A 26,292-nucleotide genomic window follows, 5' to 3' on the forward strand; every position below is an offset into this window, starting at 1 on the left:
TCCTATTGTCAAGAGCAATCACAAGATATATAAATTCAGGATTATTAAAGTTTACTTAACATTGCAAGCAATCCAAGGTTAAAAATTGTCATTAAACATAATTATAATTTGCAAATTAATTGTAAACGACTTGCAAGTTAAATGCACCATACAATGCAATCACAAGGCAGATTATAGTATAGTATATATATATATATATATATATTGGTAATCTTGCATTACAAACGCAATTTACAGTAAAATGTTAGTTAACTAAACACTCTTCTAATATATGGGAAGAGTCGACTTTCCTCGTCAATTATAATAATAATTATAATAATATTTTAGCACCTGTTGCAAATTAACTTCTGTTTAGTGTAAATATAAAACACGATTAAGAATTATGTTATCTTAAATTCGTTTTATAAAATTATACTTCATACTTTGTTTTTATTACCATCGTTGCGATATTGTTTTCAAGTGTTCAGCTTGCAAGAAAACTATGACAGAAAATCGTTGCTTTTAATGGTATATATATTTAGATGGCTTATATATATTTAGCAATAGACTCGTGAAACCAAAATTTCTAAGAGGCTATCAAATCTCTCTATCTAAAAAGATCAACTAAAATTTGAAATATTTTTATTCACGTTTTCTGTTATGCTTTAAATCGGGCATACTTCAAATCCAATACCTAGGTATATTTGTATATATTTTTTCCTAGTTGGTTGTGCTAGTATTAAAATTTGAAATTATTGTATCTTCTTAAAATTAACCTAAAAATTCCCCTACTGTTACTACTACGGATTTTTAAAAATCAAGTTAAGTTCATATTAAATTTACACAACAAATACTAGGTCAGGACTCGAAGAGTTTGACGCTGTGTCTGTGAAGGACTCGTAGTTTGATATTAATTTTGAAACAATCGCGCAAGTAATTACAGAACTATCAGTAGCCCTACCTTTGTACTGATCCGGACATCGTAAGATTAGTTGCTCTGATAAAATTTCAATCAAAACGGATGTTACTGTAATTGGTTCTCCTACGACAGCTGAGGTAGACAAAAGGAGAATTTGGGCGGGCGGAAACAGCTGGTCAACAGGGCAATGAATTGATAATGATTAACTACACATCAAGTTTTCACAAGTGAATGTGGTGGTTACCAAGCACAGCGCTGATCGAAATAATACATGAATAATAGGATATACTCTTTGGTAGGTCCGCAACCAAACCAAAAAAAGCGGGAAACTCCCTAAATTTTCTGTGCCCCCACCAGACCACAATGCGTCAGTACGTGTATAATACAAAATATACAAATTAGATATTTGTAAGAGTCGGTCTGTTTCCAACTAATTTTGATTCAATTGACTGATAGAACGTATGGAATACATGTTTTAATATACGTAACTGAAACACTCATTTATTTGTATTCCTTAAAACAGACAACAATAAACTTCTGATACTTCAAATACACACTTGAGTATCCTTTGAGGACGCCAAATCGCTTTAATACATCCTGTATCTTAAAATCTTCACATGTTTACTTCTTGTGTATCAGCGGACATTTTGAAAATTGTACCATACTTTTACGTACAGTATAATCCAAACACTTGGCCCGCCCTAAATTGATGTTTTGTGTATAATGCACTCAAACTTAACCTGTTGCAAAAGTAAGGATCCCTTGTCCTCCAAGTGGGAAGTCTCGGTACGAATCCATGCCAGTTCAGTGTATAATACAGTGAAACCTGTCTTTAGCGGAATCGAGCGGGACTTGCAAAAATTTCCGTTAAAGTCAGGTTTCCGCTTAGTGGAGGTAGACCTTTCTTTTTTTAATACATGCTTATAAAGGGGCATTATGAGAAAATATATTGCTGTACGTACATTGTTCGATTACAGTGCTCTTTCTTCTACGAATAAATACAAAAAAAAATAATAATAATAAATAAAAATAAAATAAAATGAATACAAAATATGCTATGCACACGTTTTCTTTATCTTTCTAATAGCCAAGCAGGGTTTTCTGTGTGCATTGCTGCTTGACTTTCTGCACACACTTTAGCCTGAGAAATTATACTAAGTGAATCAGAGTCATTTTTCCGTAAGGCAAATTTTTGCAGTTCCTTTAAACTTCTGAGAGCATTTTGATATGTATTTAATCTACACTCTTCTTGGAACTCGGTATCGTATTCCTCTTCTTCCTCTATCTCGTTTTCTTCTTTCCGACATTCCTTATGATTCTTGATTAAGTTGCGGGGGTTAAGGACAATTTGTTGGGGTGAATATGAGTAGTGGTTGGGGAAGGTCAACACTGTCCAGAAATATTTAACAAAAGAATGAACATTTTATTGCAAACAGTGTAATGTATATGTCTCACAGAATGTCGAAACATCTAAACGCTGTAGTCCGGAACTCAGAATTTTCCGTTAAATGTTTATTTTTCTTTCCGTTGTCCGCGTAAGACAGTTTCCGCTTAATGAAGGGGCTTTTACAAGTTTTGTTCTCCAAAATTCATGGGACCGTGAAATATTTCCGTTTAATAAAGGGTCCGTTGAAGACAGGTTTTACTGTATTTAATTTTCTTTTCAACAGAAGAGAGAGACGCTAATGCGTGTAATATTCTGAAACAGAATAATTCGTAACATCTAGATATCATATTAAAAATTACTGTTAATTGGAAACTGAGCAAAATCCTAGTTCCCTTCCCAATGAGACCATATGAATTATGAAAAATATTTTGTTCTGAAAGAGAACTATAAGAAATCTTGAATGATCTGCGAAAATGAGGAAGTAGTTACCTGGAAGATTTCTGTCCTTTTGTTCCACTTTGGGACGGTCCGGGAATCGTGCTCTTCTCCTCTTTCTCTGCTTCTTTCTTAATTCCTTCGCCCTGAGGTTTGGCTTCTCCATCCTGAGGTATCTGCAGCCCTGCCTCCTCAGGTGACATTGCATGAAAACAGTGTTTGTACTGTGGGTGCTCTGGAGACACCTGATGTTTTTCGAGAAGATGCCGGCGCAAAGATTTTCTCACGGAATAGGCCTTATCACACAAAAGGCACTTCATATGCTTTACCCCCGTATGAGTCATCAAATGGGCCTTCAAGCGTGCTTGCTGGGAAAATACTTTGGGACACCTAAACAGAAAGTGTATCTTGTTAATATCTAAGAAAAGGTTAGTATCAACTCTGTATTTGCTAATGAAATTAAGGAACACACATTAATTTATGAAACAATTCATTTCCTCAGATGTAATCAGCTAGCTGCGTAACATGATATAAGCTTTAAAACCATTCTGAGGATAAGCACTCGAGAAACGTGCTCAACATACTGATGATCATTTGAATAATAATTCTGATCACCACAGAAGTACTTTTCAGGATAGTATTGTGATCAAATTCATAACTATACTTACAGCACTAGTTAAATTACTATAAAAAGCCATTTACTGACAGAAGTAGAAAACAAATTTTTTGATGAACGTTAATAATTCTGTTACTAGTTAAGCACGAAACTACGTGAACTATACAAAATCCTGTATTTCTAATCACCCGCTGGATATTAGATTTTGGTAGTGATAAACAATGATACTGGAACCTTTTTTTTATTATTATTATTATTATGAAAATACTAGTAACAAATATATACTAGTATTTTTTAAGTCTTGTGTCCTCCATTATTAGAAATTTTAAGGGAAAATGTACGCTAGTAAGAAACAGTTGGGACACTAGAGATATACGAAACTGATACATGGAGAAGGAAAGAACAACTATTTACAAAACACACGACGTACACAGTGCATTCAGTAAGTTACGGGACTACCTCGAAATAAAATACTTTGCGATGACAGGAAAATTTATTACCATAGTAATTTTCTACATACATTACTTCCCACGCCACACATTCATCGGAAGGTCGTAGAGGATCTGAAACGCCCTAGAAAAATCGCCCACTAGAATGCTGTTTAGCACAGTCTTCACAATCGTCTAAATCGATGCATCATCTCAAAATGCTCCTCCTTGAGAGCAAACTTCGGCGTAGGGAAAAAATGAAGTTTGCTAGGGCCAAATCAGGAGAATATAAGAGGTGTTCAAGAAATATTGACCCTTATTTCGCCCAAAAGCTGACGCCTAAGAAAACTGGTGTGAGTCGGCGCACATTGTTTCGACTAAGACGCAAAGACAACCATGTCCATATATGCATCATTCTGTATATTTCAGTCACGGTTTTGCCACATTTAACATAACTTGTGTACAGCAAATTGCTGCATTCTCTCAAAATTGACAACGAATAAAGAAACATGATTGTGAAAGCGATGCTGATCATCATTTTAGTGGACGATTTTCCTAGAGCTTTCCAGAGCTTCTACGACCGGTCCCTCGTGCGTGAGTTGAAGGAAGGATTGTACGTAAAAGAAATACCGTCATTATAAATTTTTCTGGCATCATTAAATATTAAATTTCAAGGTAGTCCTGAAACTTATTGAACATCATGTGTATTTGGTAGTGTGTGTTGTGAATTTCAGTTGTAACAAATTAAAGAAGAGCAAGCTCAGTACTTCCTGCGGGAGTTTATTTACTACCTTGGTTGTTTTACTGGGGTCTGTTTTTATTTACTTATTTTTTCTCTTCGATAACGAAATAAGTTACGGGTTTAAAGGCCTTCTCTGGTATAATAATAATCTGAAATGAGAGTAATTTCATTTGAAATTGAACTTCGTTGTAAATGTCACCAATTATATATTGATTGAAGCTGTAGGGTACATACTACTAAGTATAGGTAGACTTATCTTTGTACCTCGGAAATATCCTATTTATTAATTTATCATTTCGATCATCACTATGATCGTAGTCGTCAGTTCATCCGCTTGTAAACCTTAATGTTTAATCAGTCATTTTGATGCTGATGTCCTGCAAAAGGGAAGAGAGAACACGAAGTTTTCTGTAGAAACAATTCTTACTTTCCTCTCACAACTATTACACTTCTACACGATCACTTTTCTTATTATCTATATTGTTATTTACATGATCAATTGGAAAAACAAATAGTTTCAAATCAGGAAACGAAATTTACTTGAGTCCTCACGTTTAAGCAAAACGATCGTGTACAAGTGAAACAGCTGTGAGAGCAACAAAGGATAAGCTCATTGTCTTTAGAGAAAACTTAGTTTTCTTACCTTTCTTTTGCAGAACATCAGCATCAAAATGACTGATTATGCATTACAGTTTACACGTGGATATGCTGATGACTAAGATCAGAGCGAGATAGGTCAACATCGCAAATTACTTAAAAAACACCCTCGTGCTTATACTACCGTACTTTCTTTTTAAAGTAATAATCTTACGTATATCACGATCTTTTTAACTTTCATATACGCAAAAATTTACACAGAAACAAAATACTTACAGGGGGCAGGAAAAGGCGTTCGAAGGTTCATGAACAATAGCTACGTGTCGTTGGAGGTATTTTTCACTATTAAATCCTTTTCCACACTGTGGACAAAGTATCTGCGTCTGACGATTATGGATCACACGATGCTCCTTCAGAGCAAAACTATTTGTAAAGGCCTGGAATTCAGCAAAAAATATATATAAGTTTTTGTAGAATATACGAAAAATACAATGATATATTAGAATATAATTTGGAAATTGCAAATACAGAACTACATCTTTAAATACTCTTCGAAGTTAAATCGAAAATTTTTATTTTACATACTGACTTTCCCTTGTTATGTTAAGCACTGGAAATCTACATCTTCATTGATTAGTCGAACAACTCAAAGTTGTGTGTGTCATATTTTCTACTCAAGGGCCATTCTCCGAAGAGATGAATATCCCTGCTTCTATTTGATACTTTTTGAGACAAGAATAAAGACATCTCTTCCCATTAAGTTTGTTTAAGGACATTCAAAATTACAAGAGGACGGGAAAATATTACTTTCCTAACGTATATTTGAATGCTCAACACTAGAACATAACAGTTAACAGCTTAAGTCTCTCGCCAAGTGACCTTTATAGTGGAGAAACACTGTGTGCGTGAGTTCTCTTGTTCCTTCAACTGTTTTCATTTCACGATCATCCATCCCATCATCACCATCTCCCTTAGCCTCGGGGCATAATCGTGGGACGTTCAACTAAAAAAAACTTAAGCTCCAAATTGAAATCTTTTTGCAGATATTGAAACATATTTCTACACATTGTTAGATTTGGAGCAACTCTACACCTCGAGAAAGCACATATAGCCTTCCTAATGACAGAAACATTGAGTTGATGTACCGTAAAGGGTCTTACTCTCTTCCTTGTCATGTTTGTCATTTCTTGGCAAATCTTGGTTTCTCAAACTGAACATGAAGACATGCAACAATTAAAGCTCACTGATTTAATTGTGGCAAGGTCGGGCGGAGTTGCTATCTTTACCCCAGCTTTGTTAGCTTTCTTGCTCAAACAAAAACCTGCAGACTGCCTATCGTTGTAACCGAATTATTATTTTTTTTAAATTTATTTATTTAAATTTTCGTTTGTTTGGATTAAGCCCGGATAACACGGAACCTCGGTTAATCGGGACTCCACTGTACTTGGAAAATGTGGTCTTGTTCAATGCGATTATCTTTAGAGGACCCTTTACTCTCCACTATGAAAAATACAAAATGTCTTCAATAGTTCGGCAACCTCGATCATGATATTAGAATGAAGATGTTTTGAAGGTTTTGAGGAGATAAATGAACAATGAAGATTTTAAAACTGTATTACCCAACTATCTTCCTCTTATCTAGGAGCATGAAATGGCATTCAATTCCCTTAAGTTGTATAGGCTACATCAAATTTAATATCTAAGTAATTACACAGATATTTTGAAAAATGTTTCATTAACTAAGAATATATATATTAAAAGAGGAAATACAGAAGAAGTACATTTCTGAATTTTTCTTACCTTTCCACAGATTTCACAGTTTATCAGTCCTTCTCCTGTATGTTTTCTGATGTGATATTTTAATTTCTAGAAAAAAACAATCATAATATTTATATCACAACATGAAACATAAATGAAGACAGTAAAAACGTATTTTAAGACACAATCCTTATATCCAAAATATTCTATTAAACTTATTTCAAAATCAAACATATATTATAATGTGAAAATTCAACGTATAACAATTTTTTGAGCAAATAAATTCTCAGAATTCGGAAGAGCAAAAGTAGGTAACTTCGAGTTCACTTATCTTATACATATAGTTTATTTCACACACATAAATCTAATTTAGTATCAGCTATTCCTCGAATTTTACTTTTCTAATACGCTATAAAAATACGTTACTTTAATTTAGTCATATGCAAGATGTATCAAGTTTTAAATTATTGTAGCATTATGAAGCCACTCTTCACTGATTAAAAACTACTGCGTACTAACCTGTTTCTTGGAGAAAGTCTGTCCACAGTAAGGACAGCTACAGGTTTCTTCTCTTGTATGCACTCGGATGTGTGAATTACAAGCTCCTTTGTCAGAAAATCGTTTTTCACAATACGTGCACTTGTATGGCTTCTCACCTGCAACATCGAAACAATCAGACTTAACTTTCCTTGATATTAAATATAAAAGCTCTCTACTTATCATGATAGTAACACATCAAATGAACGATACTGGATGTTGCACAGTAACAATAATATTTTCGTACAAACATTGTATTTATAGTTTATATACGTTATAAAGTTTTCTTCCACTTTATCGTCCCTTCAAGTATTTCAATATTAATTTGTTACATGCTCAACTTCAAGGCAAAACCGTGAAAAGTACCCATTTTGTGAATATTTTACAAATACATGATTCGATGTATCTCGATTCAGAATTGATTGTCTTCCTGGTGAACAGTTACTCAAGATGTGCACAGTAGAATGATGACAGACCAGTAGCAGCTCCATTATAATTTAGGAAAAACTTCACATGGTGTATGGAGGACACATGACAGCTTCTAGCTATTGCCAGGTCATTGATCCTGATCTATAAAGGATGCAGCAAAATGAGTCCGAAGCCTGCCGTGTGTACGCAGAGATATCCGGACAGACGGCAGCTATCTAATGGAACAGCTACTCTTGGAAATATTCCTTTTATTATATATATAACGAACATATTATCTTATCAATTTATGAAGTAATACGCTTTGGACGCTGAATTTACTGTGTATTTAATGAAAGCTGGAGTCTGATAGTTGGACAGAACATGCTGTGCATTGGAGGCGCTGTTGCCAAAGAATATGAACAGTTAAGACAGCAGATCTAACGGCAAGTTTAATATGTTTAATAAGCTATAAACAAATAACAAAATTACTTGGATTATTTTGACAAAAGATTCGAAGTTTGATTACCTGCAAGAGCGCGAAAAATGGCCTTGGTTGCATACAAAAGATCGCGGAAGAATATTGAAGTGGTTGACGAACCACCTTTTCCTTCGTTTTGTTGCTGTCAGACGCAAGCTTTTGTCATCCGAACAACACCAATAAGAAATACTTTGAAAATTCTACTTATTGTTCTTCAGTATCTTTACGAAAATACTTTATTAAGTACTTCAAAACTTCAAGGAGAAATTTTAAGATAACGTCTTGATTTTAGTAATTCTTTCAGAAACGTGAAAGGCGGTGATAGACTGAACAAATAAGCTCTATTAATACTCACCTGTGTGTATGCGAATATGACGCACTAAATTAGATCTCTGTACAAATTCTTTGGGACAATGAGGGCACTTGTGACGTGGACCATTATGAATTAATAGATGCTCATTATAGCTGTCCTTTCTCTGAAAATACAAAGAACACATCACTAAATTAAGACACGGAAAAATTATCTCAATAACGTTACACGATATGTATTCCATATTTTTACAACATTCTCCATGAAAATACAAAAAGTCTCCTATGCGCTGAAACATTACTGCATGGCTAATTACATCAAACTATGGTTTAGACCCCCCCCCAAAAAAAAAAAAAAATTAAGTACGACATTAGGCATTATCTTTTTTCGTTCGAAATACTAAACTAAAAATTATTCCAATATTATTCTGTAAAAGAAGGGGCCGTGGAAGCCGTACAACAGTCTGACAGGATCAGTACATAAGCTAGTTTGCAAAAAGGAATTGACCTGCCACTCCTGCCCAAAATATTCACAATTTTGCCGGTGATTCTGGTGTTCTTACGTTCCCAGAATTATTTCAAAATGACTGAATAGTGTTGGAGGAGGATGCTAGTAAAAATGTAATGAAATATTTCAGTTCCATGTCCAACGATTATGTCTTTTAGGCTAAGGAAGACGAATGATTAAAGCAAGTGAATGATGATGGAAGAATTGGTGGAATGAGAATATGGGAGGAAACAGGAGTATTCCGAGAAAACCCACGGTCACACTGTTGTCCACCACAAACTTACTTAGCCAGGGATCGAACCAGGTACCCCACGCACCAAAGGTAAACGAGCTCTACCACTGAAACTATCGTGCCCCCCTTCCCCCAGGGGATGCTAGTGAGGTGTGTTCCATTATTAGCCTCCCACCATCGTGCTAGATTGTAGTTATGTAGGGGGACCTCATGACTGGAATTAAGGAAGACGGTTCAATATTTTCAGATGAATCATGATTCTGCGCAACAAGTAATTCTAAAATCAATGGTGTGAAAAGAACAAAGAAAACGATATCATCCCCAGCATTCACGAATGGGACAGGTATGGGTTTCTGGATTGAGGAGGATTAGGAATTAGAATTTTAGGCTTCTGGCATCTATGACTATGTTAACCCGTCACAGACATGAGGGATGACGTCCCTTGGCAATCACATTGCCTGAGGAATTAGAGGTAGAAAGGAATCGGGAAGAAAGAAAGCGGCTTAGGACCATAATGTTAGGGACCATCCTAGCATCTGCCTGATGTGAATAAGGAAAAATGGAGTTCCTGGAGTTAAAGTATAAGCGGAAAAACACACTGTACATCTTCCGACACAGAATCAGTTACTGAGAAGAGGTTTCTTCCAAGATCCTAACAGGGTATGTTCATAGTTTCCGACGTACGCTTGTTTTGCTTCTGTTCACATGCAATAGAACCGCCAATGAAAAAGAGATACTGGATAGTGAGATCATCAACTGTATGTATTGGGCATGTTGCCCAGATCCTAATCCTATCAAACATGCCTGGGATGCTCTTAGAAGACAAATTCACTATCTCGGACCCTTCATGCTTTCCAAATGATATTATGAAAGAATGCAACTACATTCCTAAAACTCATGAACTCTCACTCACAGTACGTCAAACAAACGTACACGAAACTGTCTTACCATTTCAGAACTCTCTACATTCATGGCAACTTGCACCTGCCAATATTGCTCTTTGCCTTCTTTTTCGGCTTATCATATCCTGTTTCTTTGTATGGTGGGAATCCCAGCCATCTTTTAGCAACAAAAATGAACTAATATCAGTACTCATGTATTAGTCACTTGATGTACCTGATCAGGGTTCCTACTGATCTGGAGAAAACTATTTCCCTGACTTCTACCTGACCTTTGGCAGGAAATTCCTTGACTTTCATGACAGGTGTCGAATGACGTGGACATATAAATAAGAAATAAATAACGGTGAATATTTATATATGACAACATTTATTCTATAAAGACAAGTAATTTTCTATTGCTCATACGTGCATTCTACTTACCACCCATAAAAATGTGAGCAACATTCCATACTGTGATCATTAATGGTTGGCTAAGCTAAAATTGGTGTACAATTAATGTCAGAAAAAAATATATTTTATAAAATTACCCTGATTTCCAGTCTTTTCCCCTGAGTTTCCGTGACCTGCACCATTTTCCCCGACTTTCCTCACCAGTAGGAATCCCATATACGACGATGGTAAAACACGATACATGATTTGTATACGGCAAAAAATTCAAGGTTATGAATTAAATCTATACGATTATCTTAAAATACAATATTTTTTTTTTTTTTAAATTTTTCTAGGTTATGAATTAAATCTATACAATTATCTTAAAATACAATATCTTTTTTTTTTTTTTTAATTTTTCTAGGTTATGAATTAAATCTATACGATTATCTTAAAATACAATATCCTTTTTTTTTTTATTATTATTATTTTCTGATTTTTCACTCCGGTAGTAGATTATAGTGAGAACTATATGCCGGAAAAAGTTGGTACTGCTTTAATTAAAACTTGCCTGTTTAGAATATATATATATATATCGTTTTCACCGATGAAGTGAAACTATTTTACATTTAATTCAAAGTTTGTGATGTGCTCTCCTGTGAAAATGTATATATTATGTTTGGCCATCCTCGTATAGAAATATTGAACCCTGTCTCTTCCCTCCTTTAGAATAAGCGTTTTAATCAAAATGAATTATCAAAACCCAGGTCAAAATAGGTGCTAACTATGCTTAAAAATTCATTTAAAACCGTTCAGCAGTTTCTCCGTTATGATGTAACAAGCAACAAAGATTTCATTTTTGTCCTTCATTTATTTTCCCCGAAAAACCAAGGAAACACTATCAATACAAAGATGGTAAAACACGATACGGATATTTCTACAGGCGAGAGAGTTACAATCTTTTGAATTGAGTTTAAATCACTTTTAGTTTCCTGGTTAAAACGATCTTTTATATATGCTGCAAAGTATTGAATTTTTAAGTAAGGTGTTATCAAACTTTTTCCAGCATATAGATCTCAGTTTGACTAACTAGCAGAGCGAAATATCAGTAAACAGTCCAAAAGTAACACACCATGCTTAATCATCTTCGTACAGATACATAACACTTATTTTATATATATATATATATATATATATATATATATATATATATATATATATATATATATATATATATATCAAACAGTAAAACCTGGAACATTTCGCAAAAGACAAAGTGCTTTATGAAGTAGAAAGAGAGAGACAGGAAGATAGGAAAAATTCAAGAAAAATAACTATGAAGTGTTCGAAACTACATTGGAAAGCAGAGCTTGAAAGTTCTAACATTGTGCCCACTCGAGCGCTTCAGTTGTTTTTCCTTTTCTTCCTCTTTCTTCTCTTACCAATCTGATTGAAAGTTTCCGGAAGACCACATACTTTGTTTTCCACAGTATAGCTGATAACGTCATTTTCAATATAATTATGAAAAAGGGCTTTTAAACAATAATAAATAACTACGGAACAAGATGCTTTTTAAAAAAGTATAGTTAATTTCTATTTTAAAGATATTCGAAAAATACATTCATATCCTACATTGCTCACTGAACGATAAAACGACAGACTACTGCGAGTCAGTGTAGGTAAGAAACATATGTGGTACATAAAAATAGCCTTAGCTTTATTCTAGACTACAGTATAACGATCATGCCCGCAAATAAAAGGGAATGCATTTGTTGCTCGTTTACCGTAAATTCCTTGCCGCAATATTCACAGGTGGAAACTCCAGATCCCGTATGAAGTTGTCGATGACCATACATTCCCGATTTGGACGCAAAACCTTTGCCACACTCTGGACAGTGATATGGGGATTCCCCTTCATGGTCTACTTGGTAATGCAATTTCCTGGAAAATGAAATAATGAGAGAGTTAAAAAAAATAGTGCAAGAAGAGTAAAAAGCGTTAACTCTATATTAATTATGCTACCTGCATTTTAATTGTGTGCGAAAACTATTTGCAATATATTCAAATTCCACATGTTTTACAGCTTCCAAGTAAAATTTATAGTAAATATCTTCCGAAGAGTTCTCTCCGAATTTTAAGTATTTTCGAAGAAACCAAATGAAAATAAAACGCATATACAAGATAAACTACAGGAAGAAAAATATTTAAACGAAGCATAATGCGATTTATGTATGGTCCATTAAAATTATGACTTCAATTATTGAACCATGTGATGAAACGTTGGTACAATCCGCGGCAAAAAAACCTGCAACATGAGAATGTAAGTTTATTGTGATACTACCCCTAACAGCACAGGGAATCAACATAACGTCTAAGTGGCACGAATCACGCCAGGATAAACCTCGGCGTCCTCCCGTGAACACTTATTTTGGAGCAAAAGACTTCGTCATTTCATAATGCACTTACATGATTATGTTGCAGGTTTTTTGCCGCTCATTGTACCTGTTTCAGAAGGGTATTTACGTTTTCTGTAATTTTACTATAAAATTCTCAGCCAAGTTTTAAATCAAAGGTTCTAAATTACTCTGATCCGCATTAAGTTTTATTCTAATAAAAATTAATCAAAGCCTCTTGTGGTATTTTTTTTCTTTCTGCGATTCTTACATACCTTACTATTCATACACTGAGTACGAGAGTACCACCACTTAACAGTATTGCCTATTTCTTGTGTTACTCTTGGTCTTGTATTCACTACGAGAAACAGGAGAACAAAGAATCATTCCTAAAGATAACTTTATGTTTCTTTGGAGGTAAAAGTCCTGTCTTTCCCGAATTCACATAGATTTTATAATATTTGTGACAGGTTAGAAGTTGTTTTATGATACCCAGTAACTTTTCATTTTGTGTAACATTTGTAAATTCGTGAGAAATTATGTGCAAACCATTATAAGAGGCTTCTTCCCAGTATTTGCAAATGTGCCTTGGTGTTTGAATGACAAAATGCCACTTATAAAAGACGAGAAGGTATAGGTAATCTTGCTATAGCTGGTGGCTGTAGTTTCTCGCACATTGACAGAACTTTCAATGAGCGACGCGCTGATCGGCAGCCAGTGTCTGATAGTGCTATCAGGACTTCATGGAAATTTCAAGTCGCAGAATCTGGGGAAGATGAGCTTCGCTTAGGCCTCCATTCTTAACCACTGAAGAATATATAACAACATATGTTTTAGCTCTAGTAATCAATAGTGCATTAAAAGGTATCCGGCAACTTCTTCAAAAACAGTGTTCCTAGCAACAGTATCCACAGGTTCATCAACAATGTCACCCATTCAAATTGCAACTGCAACATATGGCAGAAGACGATCCAGTTCTATTAATGAATGTTAGCATGACTGATCCCGAAACAGCCTATAACGAACTGTTTAGTGATATTTTTTTTTCTTTCTTCCGTTCATTGGGTGATGAAGCAAAGTCTACGGTACTAGTCATCTAGCAACCCAAGGTGAACGTACCCCTATAAAATGCAAGGACAGGGAAAAGTGATATAATAGTGCTGAATCAGGAGAAAGCATCTCATTGTTCCTATGATCCTTAGCGCAACAACCTATCTGCTAATTATAGTTAAAGAGGTAATGCCCTTGAGATGTTAAATGAAGAGGGTACACTTCCTACTTATTTTCAACAAGATGACGAGGTACCACACAATGGCGGGTGCCGCTATTACGGTCTAGCCCGTCCCGGGAGTAGTAACCACCATTTTCATCTTATTTGACCCCTAGATAGTGCTATACTGTGGAGATACTTGCAAGAGTTGAATACATGAGAATTGAGAATATGATTTACTGGAAAAAAAGCCTGTGCAACTGTCGCATCCGATGTATGATAATGAATCCTTACAAACTGCGACACATGCATAAATTTGTCCGCGTTTAAGGACATGTGGAACACACACTGTAAATGTTTACAATGTTCTGCAGTATCGTGCTTTATTCACAAGTACAATAAATTTTTAATTTACCTCCAACATAATGCAGATATTGCAAAAACAACTCCATCAGTATGTTTTTGGACGAATTCTAGCCCTAAAGCACACGTCATATGACATAGTACCATTTAAAAAACGGGATCTGAATTCAATATGGCGGGCAGATAACGAAGTCAGGGATACCTATATATATATATATATATATATATATATATATATATATATATATATATATATATATATATATATATATATATATACTTTGTAGGGAAGAAATAATATGATGGATACTGTAGACGTACTACATTGTACAGAAAATTCAAGGGATTTTAAATATTCACGCCAAACTACCAGAGAAAAAAATGCGAGCAGGCTCCTGTTAATAAGGGAACATTTAGAAGTTAAGATACAGATATGATTTTTAAAAGTGAAAACAATAAGTAAACAAACAGTGACGTACTCTAGTGTTGTTTAAATATGCTTTAATAACGTCTATAGACGCGTTGTATGAAAAGCAGAAAACAACTTGAACATCTTATAAGTAATCAAGGACTGTCAACGATAACTGTGTTGAGAGTGATATTATATCTAATCCGAATACCAAACATATATTATCTTCAGTCCTGTCCCGTTACATGTATATAAAGTACTCAGAAGATTCTACCTCCACAGGTTCCCTATAACCCTCTGGTCTAGACAGCGAGGACAGGAACATTCAAAGATGGAGAGTTAAGGGTCAAGTCAAATTATACACCTATGATGACTGGCTGCTGCTGAAACTTAATTCATACCTACGAGAACTGCTGGAAAAATTTCTGCAATCAATATGTAAAAAGACACGTGAAATTCTGGAACTGGCTTTATTGTTCTTTGAATATTCACCTTTAAGATCAATACACCCTTGCAAACGCTCAAACCAAATTTAAAAACAATCTTTCAAATCTGAGAATGCTACGACAGAAACAACTGTTTGGAATGCGTCAATAACTGCTTCAGGCAACACACATTGCGCACCATTCATCTTAATTTTCATGCATGGGTTCAAAAAACGTTAGGAGGTAAATCTGATATATACTGACAGAGTCATTAACTCGACATTTTTACTGGACAAAAAAATCAACAGTTTGATGTGCTGAATGGAAACTGGTGATGTCGTGATGAAGAATGATGCGATGGTTTAGTTATGTTTTACGCAATTCATTGATGACATATGGGAAATGAAATGAAATGAAATCGTTGAGTTTTACGTCCCACGCTTACGCCGGTTAGGCTAAAGGAGACGGTGATGATGAGAGATGAGTGAATTGGTGGAATGAAGAAAGTGGGAGGAAACGGGAGAACCCCGAGAAAACCCACGAGCACGGTGTTTGTCCACCACAAAGTTCACTTGGCGGGAGCTGGGATCGAACCCGGGACCCCAAGCACCAGAGGTGAACGCTCTACCACTGAGCCACCGCGCCCCCAAACATATGGGAAATGGATTGTTGTATACCACTCAGCATTTAGTTCTTTGATCTTGTAAAGCTATGGTTGCTACATGTCCGGTATAACGGAAGAAACAAGCAATCGAATCTCCAAAAATCCTTCCTTAGTGCTACCTTATGTTACTAACCCTATGCACTGAAATTTAGCTCCAGAAATTTGGCCTGGGTGTTGAACAATCAATCATTCACTCAGTCACCCAGGAGTACTACTTTTATATATAGAAATATTACGAAGAAAAAAAAATATAGGCGACACCGGGTGTTGAACAATCTATCATTCACTCAGGAGTACTACTTTTAAATATAGAAATATTACGAGGAAAAATATGCGACACCTAGTTTCACATATAGAAGCTTTTTTTATCTTTCTTTGTTTTTTTTATTCAACACTAAACGAAAGAATTAAATTTTTGTTCCTGATAAAAACGCACGTTGGACCAAGTGCGAACTGTATTCAAAAATTCATTTCAAGCGGATTATCCGTTTTCCTGTGATGACGAGACTGACAGCCTAAAGACATTTTTATATATTGAGAAAAAGAAATAGAAATTGCTCCCCTTCTATCGTTAAAAGCGGAATTTCCCGAAATGCTGTGGCATATCTCATTTGCTATAGCATCTTATTATAAAATTGTAACTCCCATTCTTTTTTTGTTTCTTTTAGGGAAATATATATAAAGCTGAAACAGTATTTACTTATTTTAAAAAGTGAAAATACTAAATACAGTACCATGTCTCTAATCTTAAAGAATTTTAAAATACGGCCATCCTATTATAATAATTTTAACCTTTTCTTCTCTTCCCTTTTAGAGAAAATACCGAAAAACGAAAAAACATGTGCCTATTTTTTTTTTTTTAAATGGGAAGTGTATATACTAAATTCCATGTTTCTACCCTTTCGAGATTCGGATATGGACATTTTACTATAATAACTGTCACCTTTATTTCCGCTAACCAGTCCCTGTCGAATTTTAAAAAATCCTTCTTTAGTGGTCACAAATCCTATGCACTGTCGAAATTTCAATTTCTAGTTCTAGCGGTTTAACCTGGGCGTTGGTTGACCAGTCAGTCAGTCCTCATTCACTCATGACTTCTTTCATGTATACGGATTTGATATGTGTTCTTTATGCTCAATTAGTAATAATGTACTAATTGTTCTACAACATTAACAAGTGAGTAGAGACAGACATGCTTAATTATTGAAAATTTACTAACCTTTCATCTTTGGAATCAAATTTCTTTTGGCAAATTCTACACCTGAATCCAACTTTAGATACTTTGCTATGTTTCATCCGATAATGTATACCATAGGCTCTTTTGCTCCAGAGAACTTTTCCGCACAGATCACACTCACGCCTTCGAGCCTCTGAATGAACAACCTACAGTAAAAAAAAAAAAAAAAAAAAAAAAAGGCATACAAGTGTAATAAGTATCAAACAAACAAATAGCTAGTAAAACTTTAAACATCTCTACACGAACAATTACTTTACTAAGCAGCAATTTATAAAGCCCATTGGAAAATGTGAAAAATTTAGGTAGTAGACTGAACAATACCTATACGCACTGTAATAGATCTGTTAAATGCGTTTTCGAAGTGATAATCTGCTATCCATATTAATTTAGTACGTTTCAATAAGATTGTACGGAGCTCCTCGTACAAGATATTAATGTACCTCCAAATAAACTAAGTTCACCATATAAACAGGTTACTTTTAAACCTCCGTCAACACACTCAAAGCCGAAAAGAGGTAAATACTTGTTTCTAAGATTAACAATTAACGTTGAAAAGGTGTACTTCTATTATCTAATTCAACATGTAGAGAAGTACACACTTTCAAAAGGATTCACTAATGACATTTATCATCTCATCTAATCTTACACGAAAATAAAAAAGTCAGTAATCTTTGAAGGCTCGTTAGTGATTCTTTTTTTTTTTTTTTTCTTTTTTTTTTTCCTGTACGCATTAATTATGAAATATATGCTTACAGATTTCTACAGTTGGAAAATGTATTGAAAACTTTCAACTGAGAGAGTTTGCGACTAAAGTTCCAGGAACTTCTTGCCTTTTATTTCACTGCAAATTGCAAATAAAGAAGTCAAGTCTTTCGTTACGTATTTTTGGATAGTGTTAGCAACACCCGTAACACTTTTTGTGCCCCTTTTTTCAAATGCTGCATTCCAGTTACAAAATATTTTTTACATGTCTACCTGAAAAAAATCTTGTTTTATACAAATTTGAACATTTCGTATTGGTACTGAAAAAGCACACAAATGAATGGTTAACGAGAGAGATTGATATTGAAGCTTTATTTGAACTCATGTATCATAAATATTGTTCGCAAATTGCTGCATCATTTTAAATGCCGGAATAATTTTAAAATAAGAATAAACAAATTATATCTATCTATCTATATATATATATACTTAACTTATGAGAAGAAACATAATTAAATTATTATAAATGTATAATTGTTGATGGAAAATGATACAAACGTACCTATAAATGTATAACAAGAAATAAGAATTACAAGCACAAAGTCGAAAGTAGACTTTGATCATCTATAAAAGCATCCCTATTGAAAGATCGAAAGTCTGACTAAAATTACTCCGGTCATCCACTGAGTACTGACCCAAAGCATGTGCAACTTTATAAGCTATTTTCGTAAACTCTAAGCACTTCCTCTCTACAAATTAAGACACATTTCAATGAAAACCCAGAAGCTCAAATAAAAATAACTGTATTCCAAAATCCTTTTATTTGTGGATACCATACCCTTACTTAATGAAGGATAGTAAATTCCGCTAAAATCGAAACTATACTTTTTTCATCTTTCGTCCCTTTCGAAAAAAAGAATTTTTATTTCTCTTGTTCGAGGGGGTAAGGCCTAAAGATGAAGAGAATGGAAAGAATATATATAGAAAAAGATAAGGTTTTCATCCTTATGATTCATTAATTTATTCTCTTCTCCCCCCCCCAAAAAAAAATCCTTTATTATTCCAATCACTTTCTCCAAATCAAAAGAAAAATAATTTTTAAAAACTCTCCTCTCTCTCTCTCTCTCGTTTAAATTTTTGATTTTTTTTCTTTTTTAATTTTCTGTGTTTTATTGTTTTATGGTTGTTCAACGTGACACCTTATGCCAACGCACATTGATCGAACTTCTCTAAAAAAATGTGGGGATATTCAACATCGATTTACAGTAAGCTGCTGCCAGGTCTATTGGCATAACACACCGAATCGAGGCAGTCTATTTCAGCGTAGTGATTACAGCCTCCAGGAACTGCCATGGTCAGGTAGACCGTCAACCGTCACAACCGTTGGAAACTAATCTGCAATTGAGAAACTCATCCAAAAACACAACATAAATACATTACCACAAGACACATCATGGAGCACACAGGTATTAGTGTCAGTATTCATGCTAATGCAACTATATATATATATATATATATGTAAAGTGCTCGCTGCGTTCTACGGGTCTTGAGGAGGAAGATTATGCAAATCACGAAGAACATGTGTGATGATTATTTTTTGCAAAGTTTCTCGGGTGGTTTTCCAGATTGCTTTTATGGATTCATCATGTGTGGTGAAAGTGGCTGGTTCATTCCGATCTTGAGAGCAAAAGGTAGCCGATGGAATGGAGACCGTTTGTAAACAACAACAAGCTTATTGCGTTGTGAAAAAGTGACATAATGAGCAACCTCACGAGTTTTGCAAACTTGTATCCGCGCCAAGTAAACGAAAATGGCTGTAGTGGAGAGGCAAACGGAAAAAAATAAATGAAATCTTGAGTTTTACGTCCCACGATTATGCCCGTTAGGCTAAAGGAGACGGTGTTGATAAGAAATGAACGAAATAGTGGAATGAAGAAAGTGGGAGGAAACAGAACCCCGAGGAAACCCACGCATACGGTGTCTGTCCACCACAAAGTTTACTTGGCGCGAGCTGGGACCCCAAACACCAGAGGTGAATACTCTACCACTGAGCCATCGCGGCCCTGCAGAGGCAAATAGATCATGTATTGAGTGACATTTCTAAAGAACCAATGCTTTTATCTAACATTTCATTTCTCTAGCGCTTACCAATATACAGTGGATTGTGTGTTACTTTTTGATCGACCTTTGTACTTTAATGTATGTATTTCTTTTCTACCTACTTCTTCTCTTACCTATCTCACATAAGTAAGAACTCGTAATATAGTTTTTCAGTACATACTATTATGTTTTCACTATCATTTTCATCATAAACTAACTATAGTATTTAAGGATAAGATTTTATATATATTTATGTAACTAGTAAAATATATAACTTTATTCGTCCTAATGCAAGAAACTATTTCTACGAACACGGTTGCCTTCGTCAGTAGCCTTGAAGACCTCACACTGAAGGTTCTTTTCTTTTCTCTCTCTCTCTCTCTCTCTCTCACACAACTTCTCAGAACTTTATTTTAATTCTGTGTGCGCCCAGTTGATAAAATTATGCGGTTTAAACTCTTATTAATGAAATTCATTGTACCCGAACTTTTCTTTTGAATGCTCTACTACTACAAATGCTTTGCACTAGAACTTCTTACAAAAATGTTGATACAAACGAAGTTTTACCGCAAAGTATTAATTTGCAGTCAAAGGTCGTTTAAAAGGCGAGTTGTTCAAGTGCAAGGGATCTACATTAACAAGAGAGCTTAAACCCTATCATTTTTCAACTAGACACACGAAAAAAGTGCAGAAAGATATTTTGAGAAGTGAAGAAAAAGAAAACTTAAATGTGAAGTTTCCAGAGTTACTGTGAGGAAGGCAACACGTTTGCTGAAACAGTTTAGTTTAATTAAAATGCATTTGAAAGCAGTATATTTTTGTATTTTTTACTAGCTCATTTATGAGCTGATACTTCGGTTTAAGAAGCTCAAAGTCCATCGCCGCAGATTAATTCATCTACTGTCAACTTGATACTCTCCCTCACGTGCCTCTTGGATTATCCCTGGTTTCTTTTACTTCCAAATCAGAATTTAACACCGTGATTATTTCCCAAGCCTTGTTTTCGAAATCTATCAACATACTGATCCCTGGAAATTAGAGACAAACTTCCAAATTTATCGCAATAATAAAACGAATCATAATTCGCGAATTATGATACTTCACGCAAATCATAATACTTCACGAAAATTTCATAAGTTTATGCCTGGCTACCGACACCAAGGTAAATAAGGAACGTTAAAAGAAAAATGATGACCTAAATTGCATCTAGAAAATAAAAAGAAACAGCTACGTACTTTTACATGGTGTTTCAACGTCTTCTTTGTCTTCAACAATGAATTACAAAATAAACATCGGAAAACGACAGAGGCTGGATGAGCTTCTTTTAAATGACTCTTCAGCATCTGCAGCTTAGGAAACAACATTAAACAGTGTTTACACTTAAAGGCCACATCATCATATAAAGGCTGGTCTGGATGATTTATCTTGAAATGGCGTTTTAAACACACCTGAAAAAAAAATATCAAAGTTATAGTATCGAATAATAGAACCAAAGCACCAAACATTACCCACTACAAAAATATATATTACAGAATCTTGTATTTTGCAGCAGCTTGTTACAAAATTAATACACATAATACGATACTTACATGTACTACAGTTTCGTAATTATGACAATACTAAGTATAGAATGTAGTTTCAGGTGTATTATAAAGACACCCATACCAACTTAAGAGATACCGCAACACCACCGGCAGTTGTGCAAAATATGTAAGCTATCGTTCAGCATCTCAGTTTCCAATGAAGGAGACAGTGTTGAAGCACAGTTTAATCAAGTCTTTTTCATTTCTCTTGAAAAACTCTCCAAAGATTCTCGAGTGTGTGTGTGGCTGTCGATGGTTGAATGCTCGTTTCAATAACAGAAATCACAAAAATACTTGGCTGATTCACCAGGGGATTTCAAAGGAATATCTGCAAGAGGAATTGCATGAACTTCAGTTTCACCTATCATCCATTTCGTCCAGTTCCCGTTGAGTTTGCCGTCAGATTGGATGGCATGTCCTGGTGAAGAAACGCGATATAGGGATGAAATATCATGGATCCAACATATTCGTCTGGTAATAAGCTTCATTGATTTTGGCCTTTTCATCCTCTCTAAGCAGCATAAGTGTGTTATTGTAGCAACAACCACCAATCAAAGTCGCGAGGAAAATTATCCGCACATTTAAGCCCCTAGTCAGAACGACCTCTGGAATCTAGGAGATGATAAATCACTTTCAGATATATACACCCATACCCCATCCACTTTACCTCTTCCCTGCAAGATAAAATTCTTCGGCTTTCGGTTGTTCGCCAAGGACGAAGCACATAAACCCAAACCTTATGTTTCTTTACTAGATGTACATCTTGCACAATTATATGATTTACGTTGTACACTCGCGCGGCGGAACGTTAGATACTACTTGCTATTCTTTGAGACGGTGGATTTTCAGTTCGCACCACTTTTCTATTACATCGGAGATTTGATATCTACGATGGCTAATATTGAAGGACCCAGCAACAGTAGGGAGCACCCGTTTTATTGCAAACACAAGTTGACCCCTTTCTTATTACCTTTGTATTTTTATTTTCTATGGATTTTAATAACTCAAAAAGATATTGTGCTGCTATACATATGTATATAGTAGTTTTTTTTTATTGTACAGTGAAATAAATATTATACATTAAGGTGGTCCTTATTTTTCGATTTCCGAGTTATTTTTAAATCTCATATCCTAAAATGGTTCCACATCTGACCAAAGCAACCCATAAAAAGCATGAACTAAATTGAATAAAATTGAATAGTACTCCAAGCGACTTCAAATTTTGAAAGTATTTACAGTATACAATACGAGGCAAAGGTACCCTGTAAGTTTGGACAGACAAATGAGAGTAGAGTAAGATATTATTGGGTGCGTCGACGGAGCGACCTTTTTGCACCCATGCAAATACAGAACTTAATCATAAAAACATATCAAAGACAAAATCACCAATAATAAAACTAGGAATAAGTTAAAATACAAGAAAAAACATCCACACAGGAGCTAAAATTAAGTTGCATGCAAAATCAGAAGCCCTTCTAAAAATAGCAGCAGTCCAGCGAGAAAACGACTGTCGTCTCCAGCAGCAAGTGCAGATCTTCTAGAATGATTGTAGGTTGAGTTCGAAATAACGTCCGATGTGTCTTTATGACGAAAAGCCACCCGAACTGATATGTCGCACGACCTTTTCCTATTAAAATTTCTGAACCTGAATCCAAGATGAAGGACTTCCGTTCTACTCCTATCACTATATTGTCCCCCGTCTAGCCGTTATAAACTTACATGGTACCTTAACCTCATATTGTATACTGTAAATGCATTCAAAACCTGAGGTCCCCTAAGGCACCATTTAATATTTAACTGAGCTAGTATTTCTCTCGGGTTACTTTGGGTCTGATATGGAATTAGCAGGGCCGAAACTCAACTCGAAATATACAGACTATTCAAATAGATATATATGCACATCACAATAACCCATTCTTAAGTAATTAATATTAGATTGGCTTATTATTATTTTGTTAATACTATTCCTATTTCGATCTTTTTCTCCAGCAGATTTGTTTTAAGTCACAAGTTTACTGCTGTATATTTCTGCCCACCCGTACATTACGAAAAATCGGTTTTGTGCGAGCCCTTTTTACATTTAAAATACTCAGAATTCGGACTTCGTGTGATCGCATGCTCGGTATATAAGGGGTACAGTTCCCACCATACTTCAGCTAACTTAAGCTTTAAAATTAAAAATCAATGCCGAAATAAATAGGCCCCAAGAGTTCAACTGATCCCGTCACATAATGAAGAAACTTTAAATGAGATGAGTAATAAAATATATTTACGGAACTTTGATAAGACGATCAATACAGTAATCATTAAGATTATCATAGACTCATTAACAACGTATTCGATCACAAACAATTACAAGCTTCTTTCATATTCATAGACTTTCTTCATTTATATATTGAATTAAATAGTCTTCAGTATATATATATGAATCATTTTATTAACGTAGTATCTCATTTCGACGGTATCATGGTGCGGCCCGAAAGTCACTTTCCCACAAACAGTAGATATTAGCAGCTGATGATGATTAATTATATATATATAAAATCTTGTTTGCCTGCAAGTATATAATCCTTATGATTAAGTCCGTCTATAATCTAATCTAGGCATCGGGGCTTAAAAATTGAGTTCTAAGGGCAAATCATGTAACAATTTGGCATCTGATATTTTTTGAATATATACCCATCACTGATCACAAAAATGCCGATGCCAGAAAAAAACACCTCACGCGAAGGGAGGGGGGGACCCGAAATTTTAGCCGTTTCTATTATTCACTATAACCCCGTAACCATTGGAGCTAGAGCCGTTTTTAATATCAGTTGAGGGGCTTTTCGGAAACTAACTCTTGTCAAAACAAAATTTCTCTGAAGAATGAAGAGAGAGCTTTCTCTAGTACACAGTATGAGAAACTCTGCAAATCTGTTTCTTTATAAGTGTCTGTGATACCTTCTAAAACATGCATCTTTCTATTCATTTTTCTGAAAAAATCTTGTTTCGACAAGGGTTTATTTTGCTACAAGTCCGATTTATTTACTACAATGGTACTGAGCGAAACAGCAGGAAACAATTTGCCATCCACGTTCTTGTCCTCAAAGTTAATGCGAAGATCCGTGATGAAGCTAGGCTCCTACTTTTAGCAAAATGCAGCCTGGAGAGATTACCTCCAATTACTGATGCTCTGATACAACATATAAAGAGATTCCATTAACAAAGACCAATTTGGGGAATGCTGTTAAGTGTGAGATTGATCTACCAAGGCCAGAAGACTCCGGATGGTACTTTGAGGACCAAATTCTGAGACCAGTTATAAACACACGAAGATATTTCCAAGGCTTCTTTAGAGATTAGCATGTGTAGCTGTCAGAAACTTGAGGTGTAAGTTTGAAACAGAAATTAAGAATCAAGGTTTCTTGTGCACTCCAATGTGTAGTTGTCCGACCGAGTATAAAAATTCAACATCAGTTAATGAACAGAGTGATGAAGACTGAATCATGCATCAAAGACATCACAAATTGCTTTATCTTTTTCGAGATATAAAATTGGCATAACATTATTAAGAACTAATTCTAGTAATCAAATAATTTGTTCTCTTGTGTAGAGATTTATTAAGCATATAGTTTTCTTCTATCACGTTTCTTATTATAGATTCATTGCATTATAGCAACTGTACACAATCTTAATAATAGGCAAGTGCTTCTTCTGTAAATAACATTTAACAGTTTAAACGTTTATAAACGTGGAAGGAAAATTGTTCATGATTCTCTCGTGAAGGCAATTTTGAAATCTGGTTCCTGCTCTATTCTGCTCAGTATCACTGTAGTACATAAAGCGAACGACTTGTAGCAAATACAACCCTTGTCGAAATAAGTTTTTTTTTTTTTTTTTTTTTTTCAGAAAAATGAATAGAAAACTGCATATTTGTGCATGTTTTAGAAGGTATCAGAGACACGTATGAAGAAACAATATTATATATTAATATATATATAAATCTTGTCTGCCTGCAAGTATATTTATATATATTAATAATATTATATATATATATATATATATATATATAAATCTTGTCTGCCTGCAAGTATATAATCCTGATGATTAAGTCTGTCTATAATCTAATTAAAAATATTCATTTTTAATATCAGTTGAGGGGCTTTTCGGAAAATAACCCTTGTCAAAACAAAATTTCTCTGAATAATGAAAAGAGAGCTTTCTCTAGTACACAGTATGAGAAACTACAAAATTGTTTCTTCATACGTGTCTCTGATACCTTCTAAAACTTGTGGGAAAGTAACTTTTGGGCTGCACCGTGATCAGTTTCGCACACGACAGAATAAAGTCGCTTATAACTCAGGCACTATTAGTCCTACACTAATGTAAGTATACATTTTTTAAAAGAGCATAAAATGACGAAAAACTTTTAGAGGAAATATTTTTCCGAATTCCATCTTGTAAAGAATCTGTGGCTAAAAAACTCACGTCACGCGCAACCAAAACAGTAAAAATGAAAATAATAAGAAAACCATTATATTTAACTTAAAAATGCACTAGAATTAAATTGTAGAAGACAATCAGATAAACAAAATGAAAAAGGTTGGATGCTCTAACTCC

General features: G+C 34.7%; 1 protein-coding gene across 1 annotated transcript in view; it reads right to left on the reverse strand.

Annotated features, from left to right (window-relative positions):
* The window catches only part of LOC145693013 (uncharacterized), a 53,608-nt gene that overhangs the window by 5,627 nt on the left and 21,689 nt on the right, over positions 1 to 26,292 (reverse strand). The window contains exons 3-10 of the mRNA XM_081768663.1: positions 21,343 to 21,555; positions 17,288 to 17,451; positions 12,389 to 12,545; positions 8,640 to 8,760; positions 7,381 to 7,517; positions 6,904 to 6,969; positions 5,380 to 5,540; positions 2,775 to 3,110 (exon numbers count right to left, since the gene is read on the reverse strand). Of these exons, the coding sequence (XP_081624789.1) occupies positions 2,775 to 3,110; positions 5,380 to 5,540; positions 6,904 to 6,969; positions 7,381 to 7,517; positions 8,640 to 8,760; positions 12,389 to 12,545; positions 17,288 to 17,451; positions 21,343 to 21,555 (1,355 nt within the window). The remainder of the gene's footprint in view (positions 1 to 2,774; positions 3,111 to 5,379; positions 5,541 to 6,903; positions 6,970 to 7,380; positions 7,518 to 8,639; positions 8,761 to 12,388; positions 12,546 to 17,287; positions 17,452 to 21,342; positions 21,556 to 26,292) is intronic.

The sequence above is a fragment of the Thermobia domestica genome, chromosome 8, assembly GCF_964235325.1.
Source record: "Thermobia domestica chromosome 8, izTheDome1.hap1.1, whole genome shotgun sequence".
In the NCBI taxonomy this organism is placed as follows: Eukaryota; Metazoa; Arthropoda; class Insecta; order Zygentoma; family Lepismatidae; genus Thermobia; species Thermobia domestica.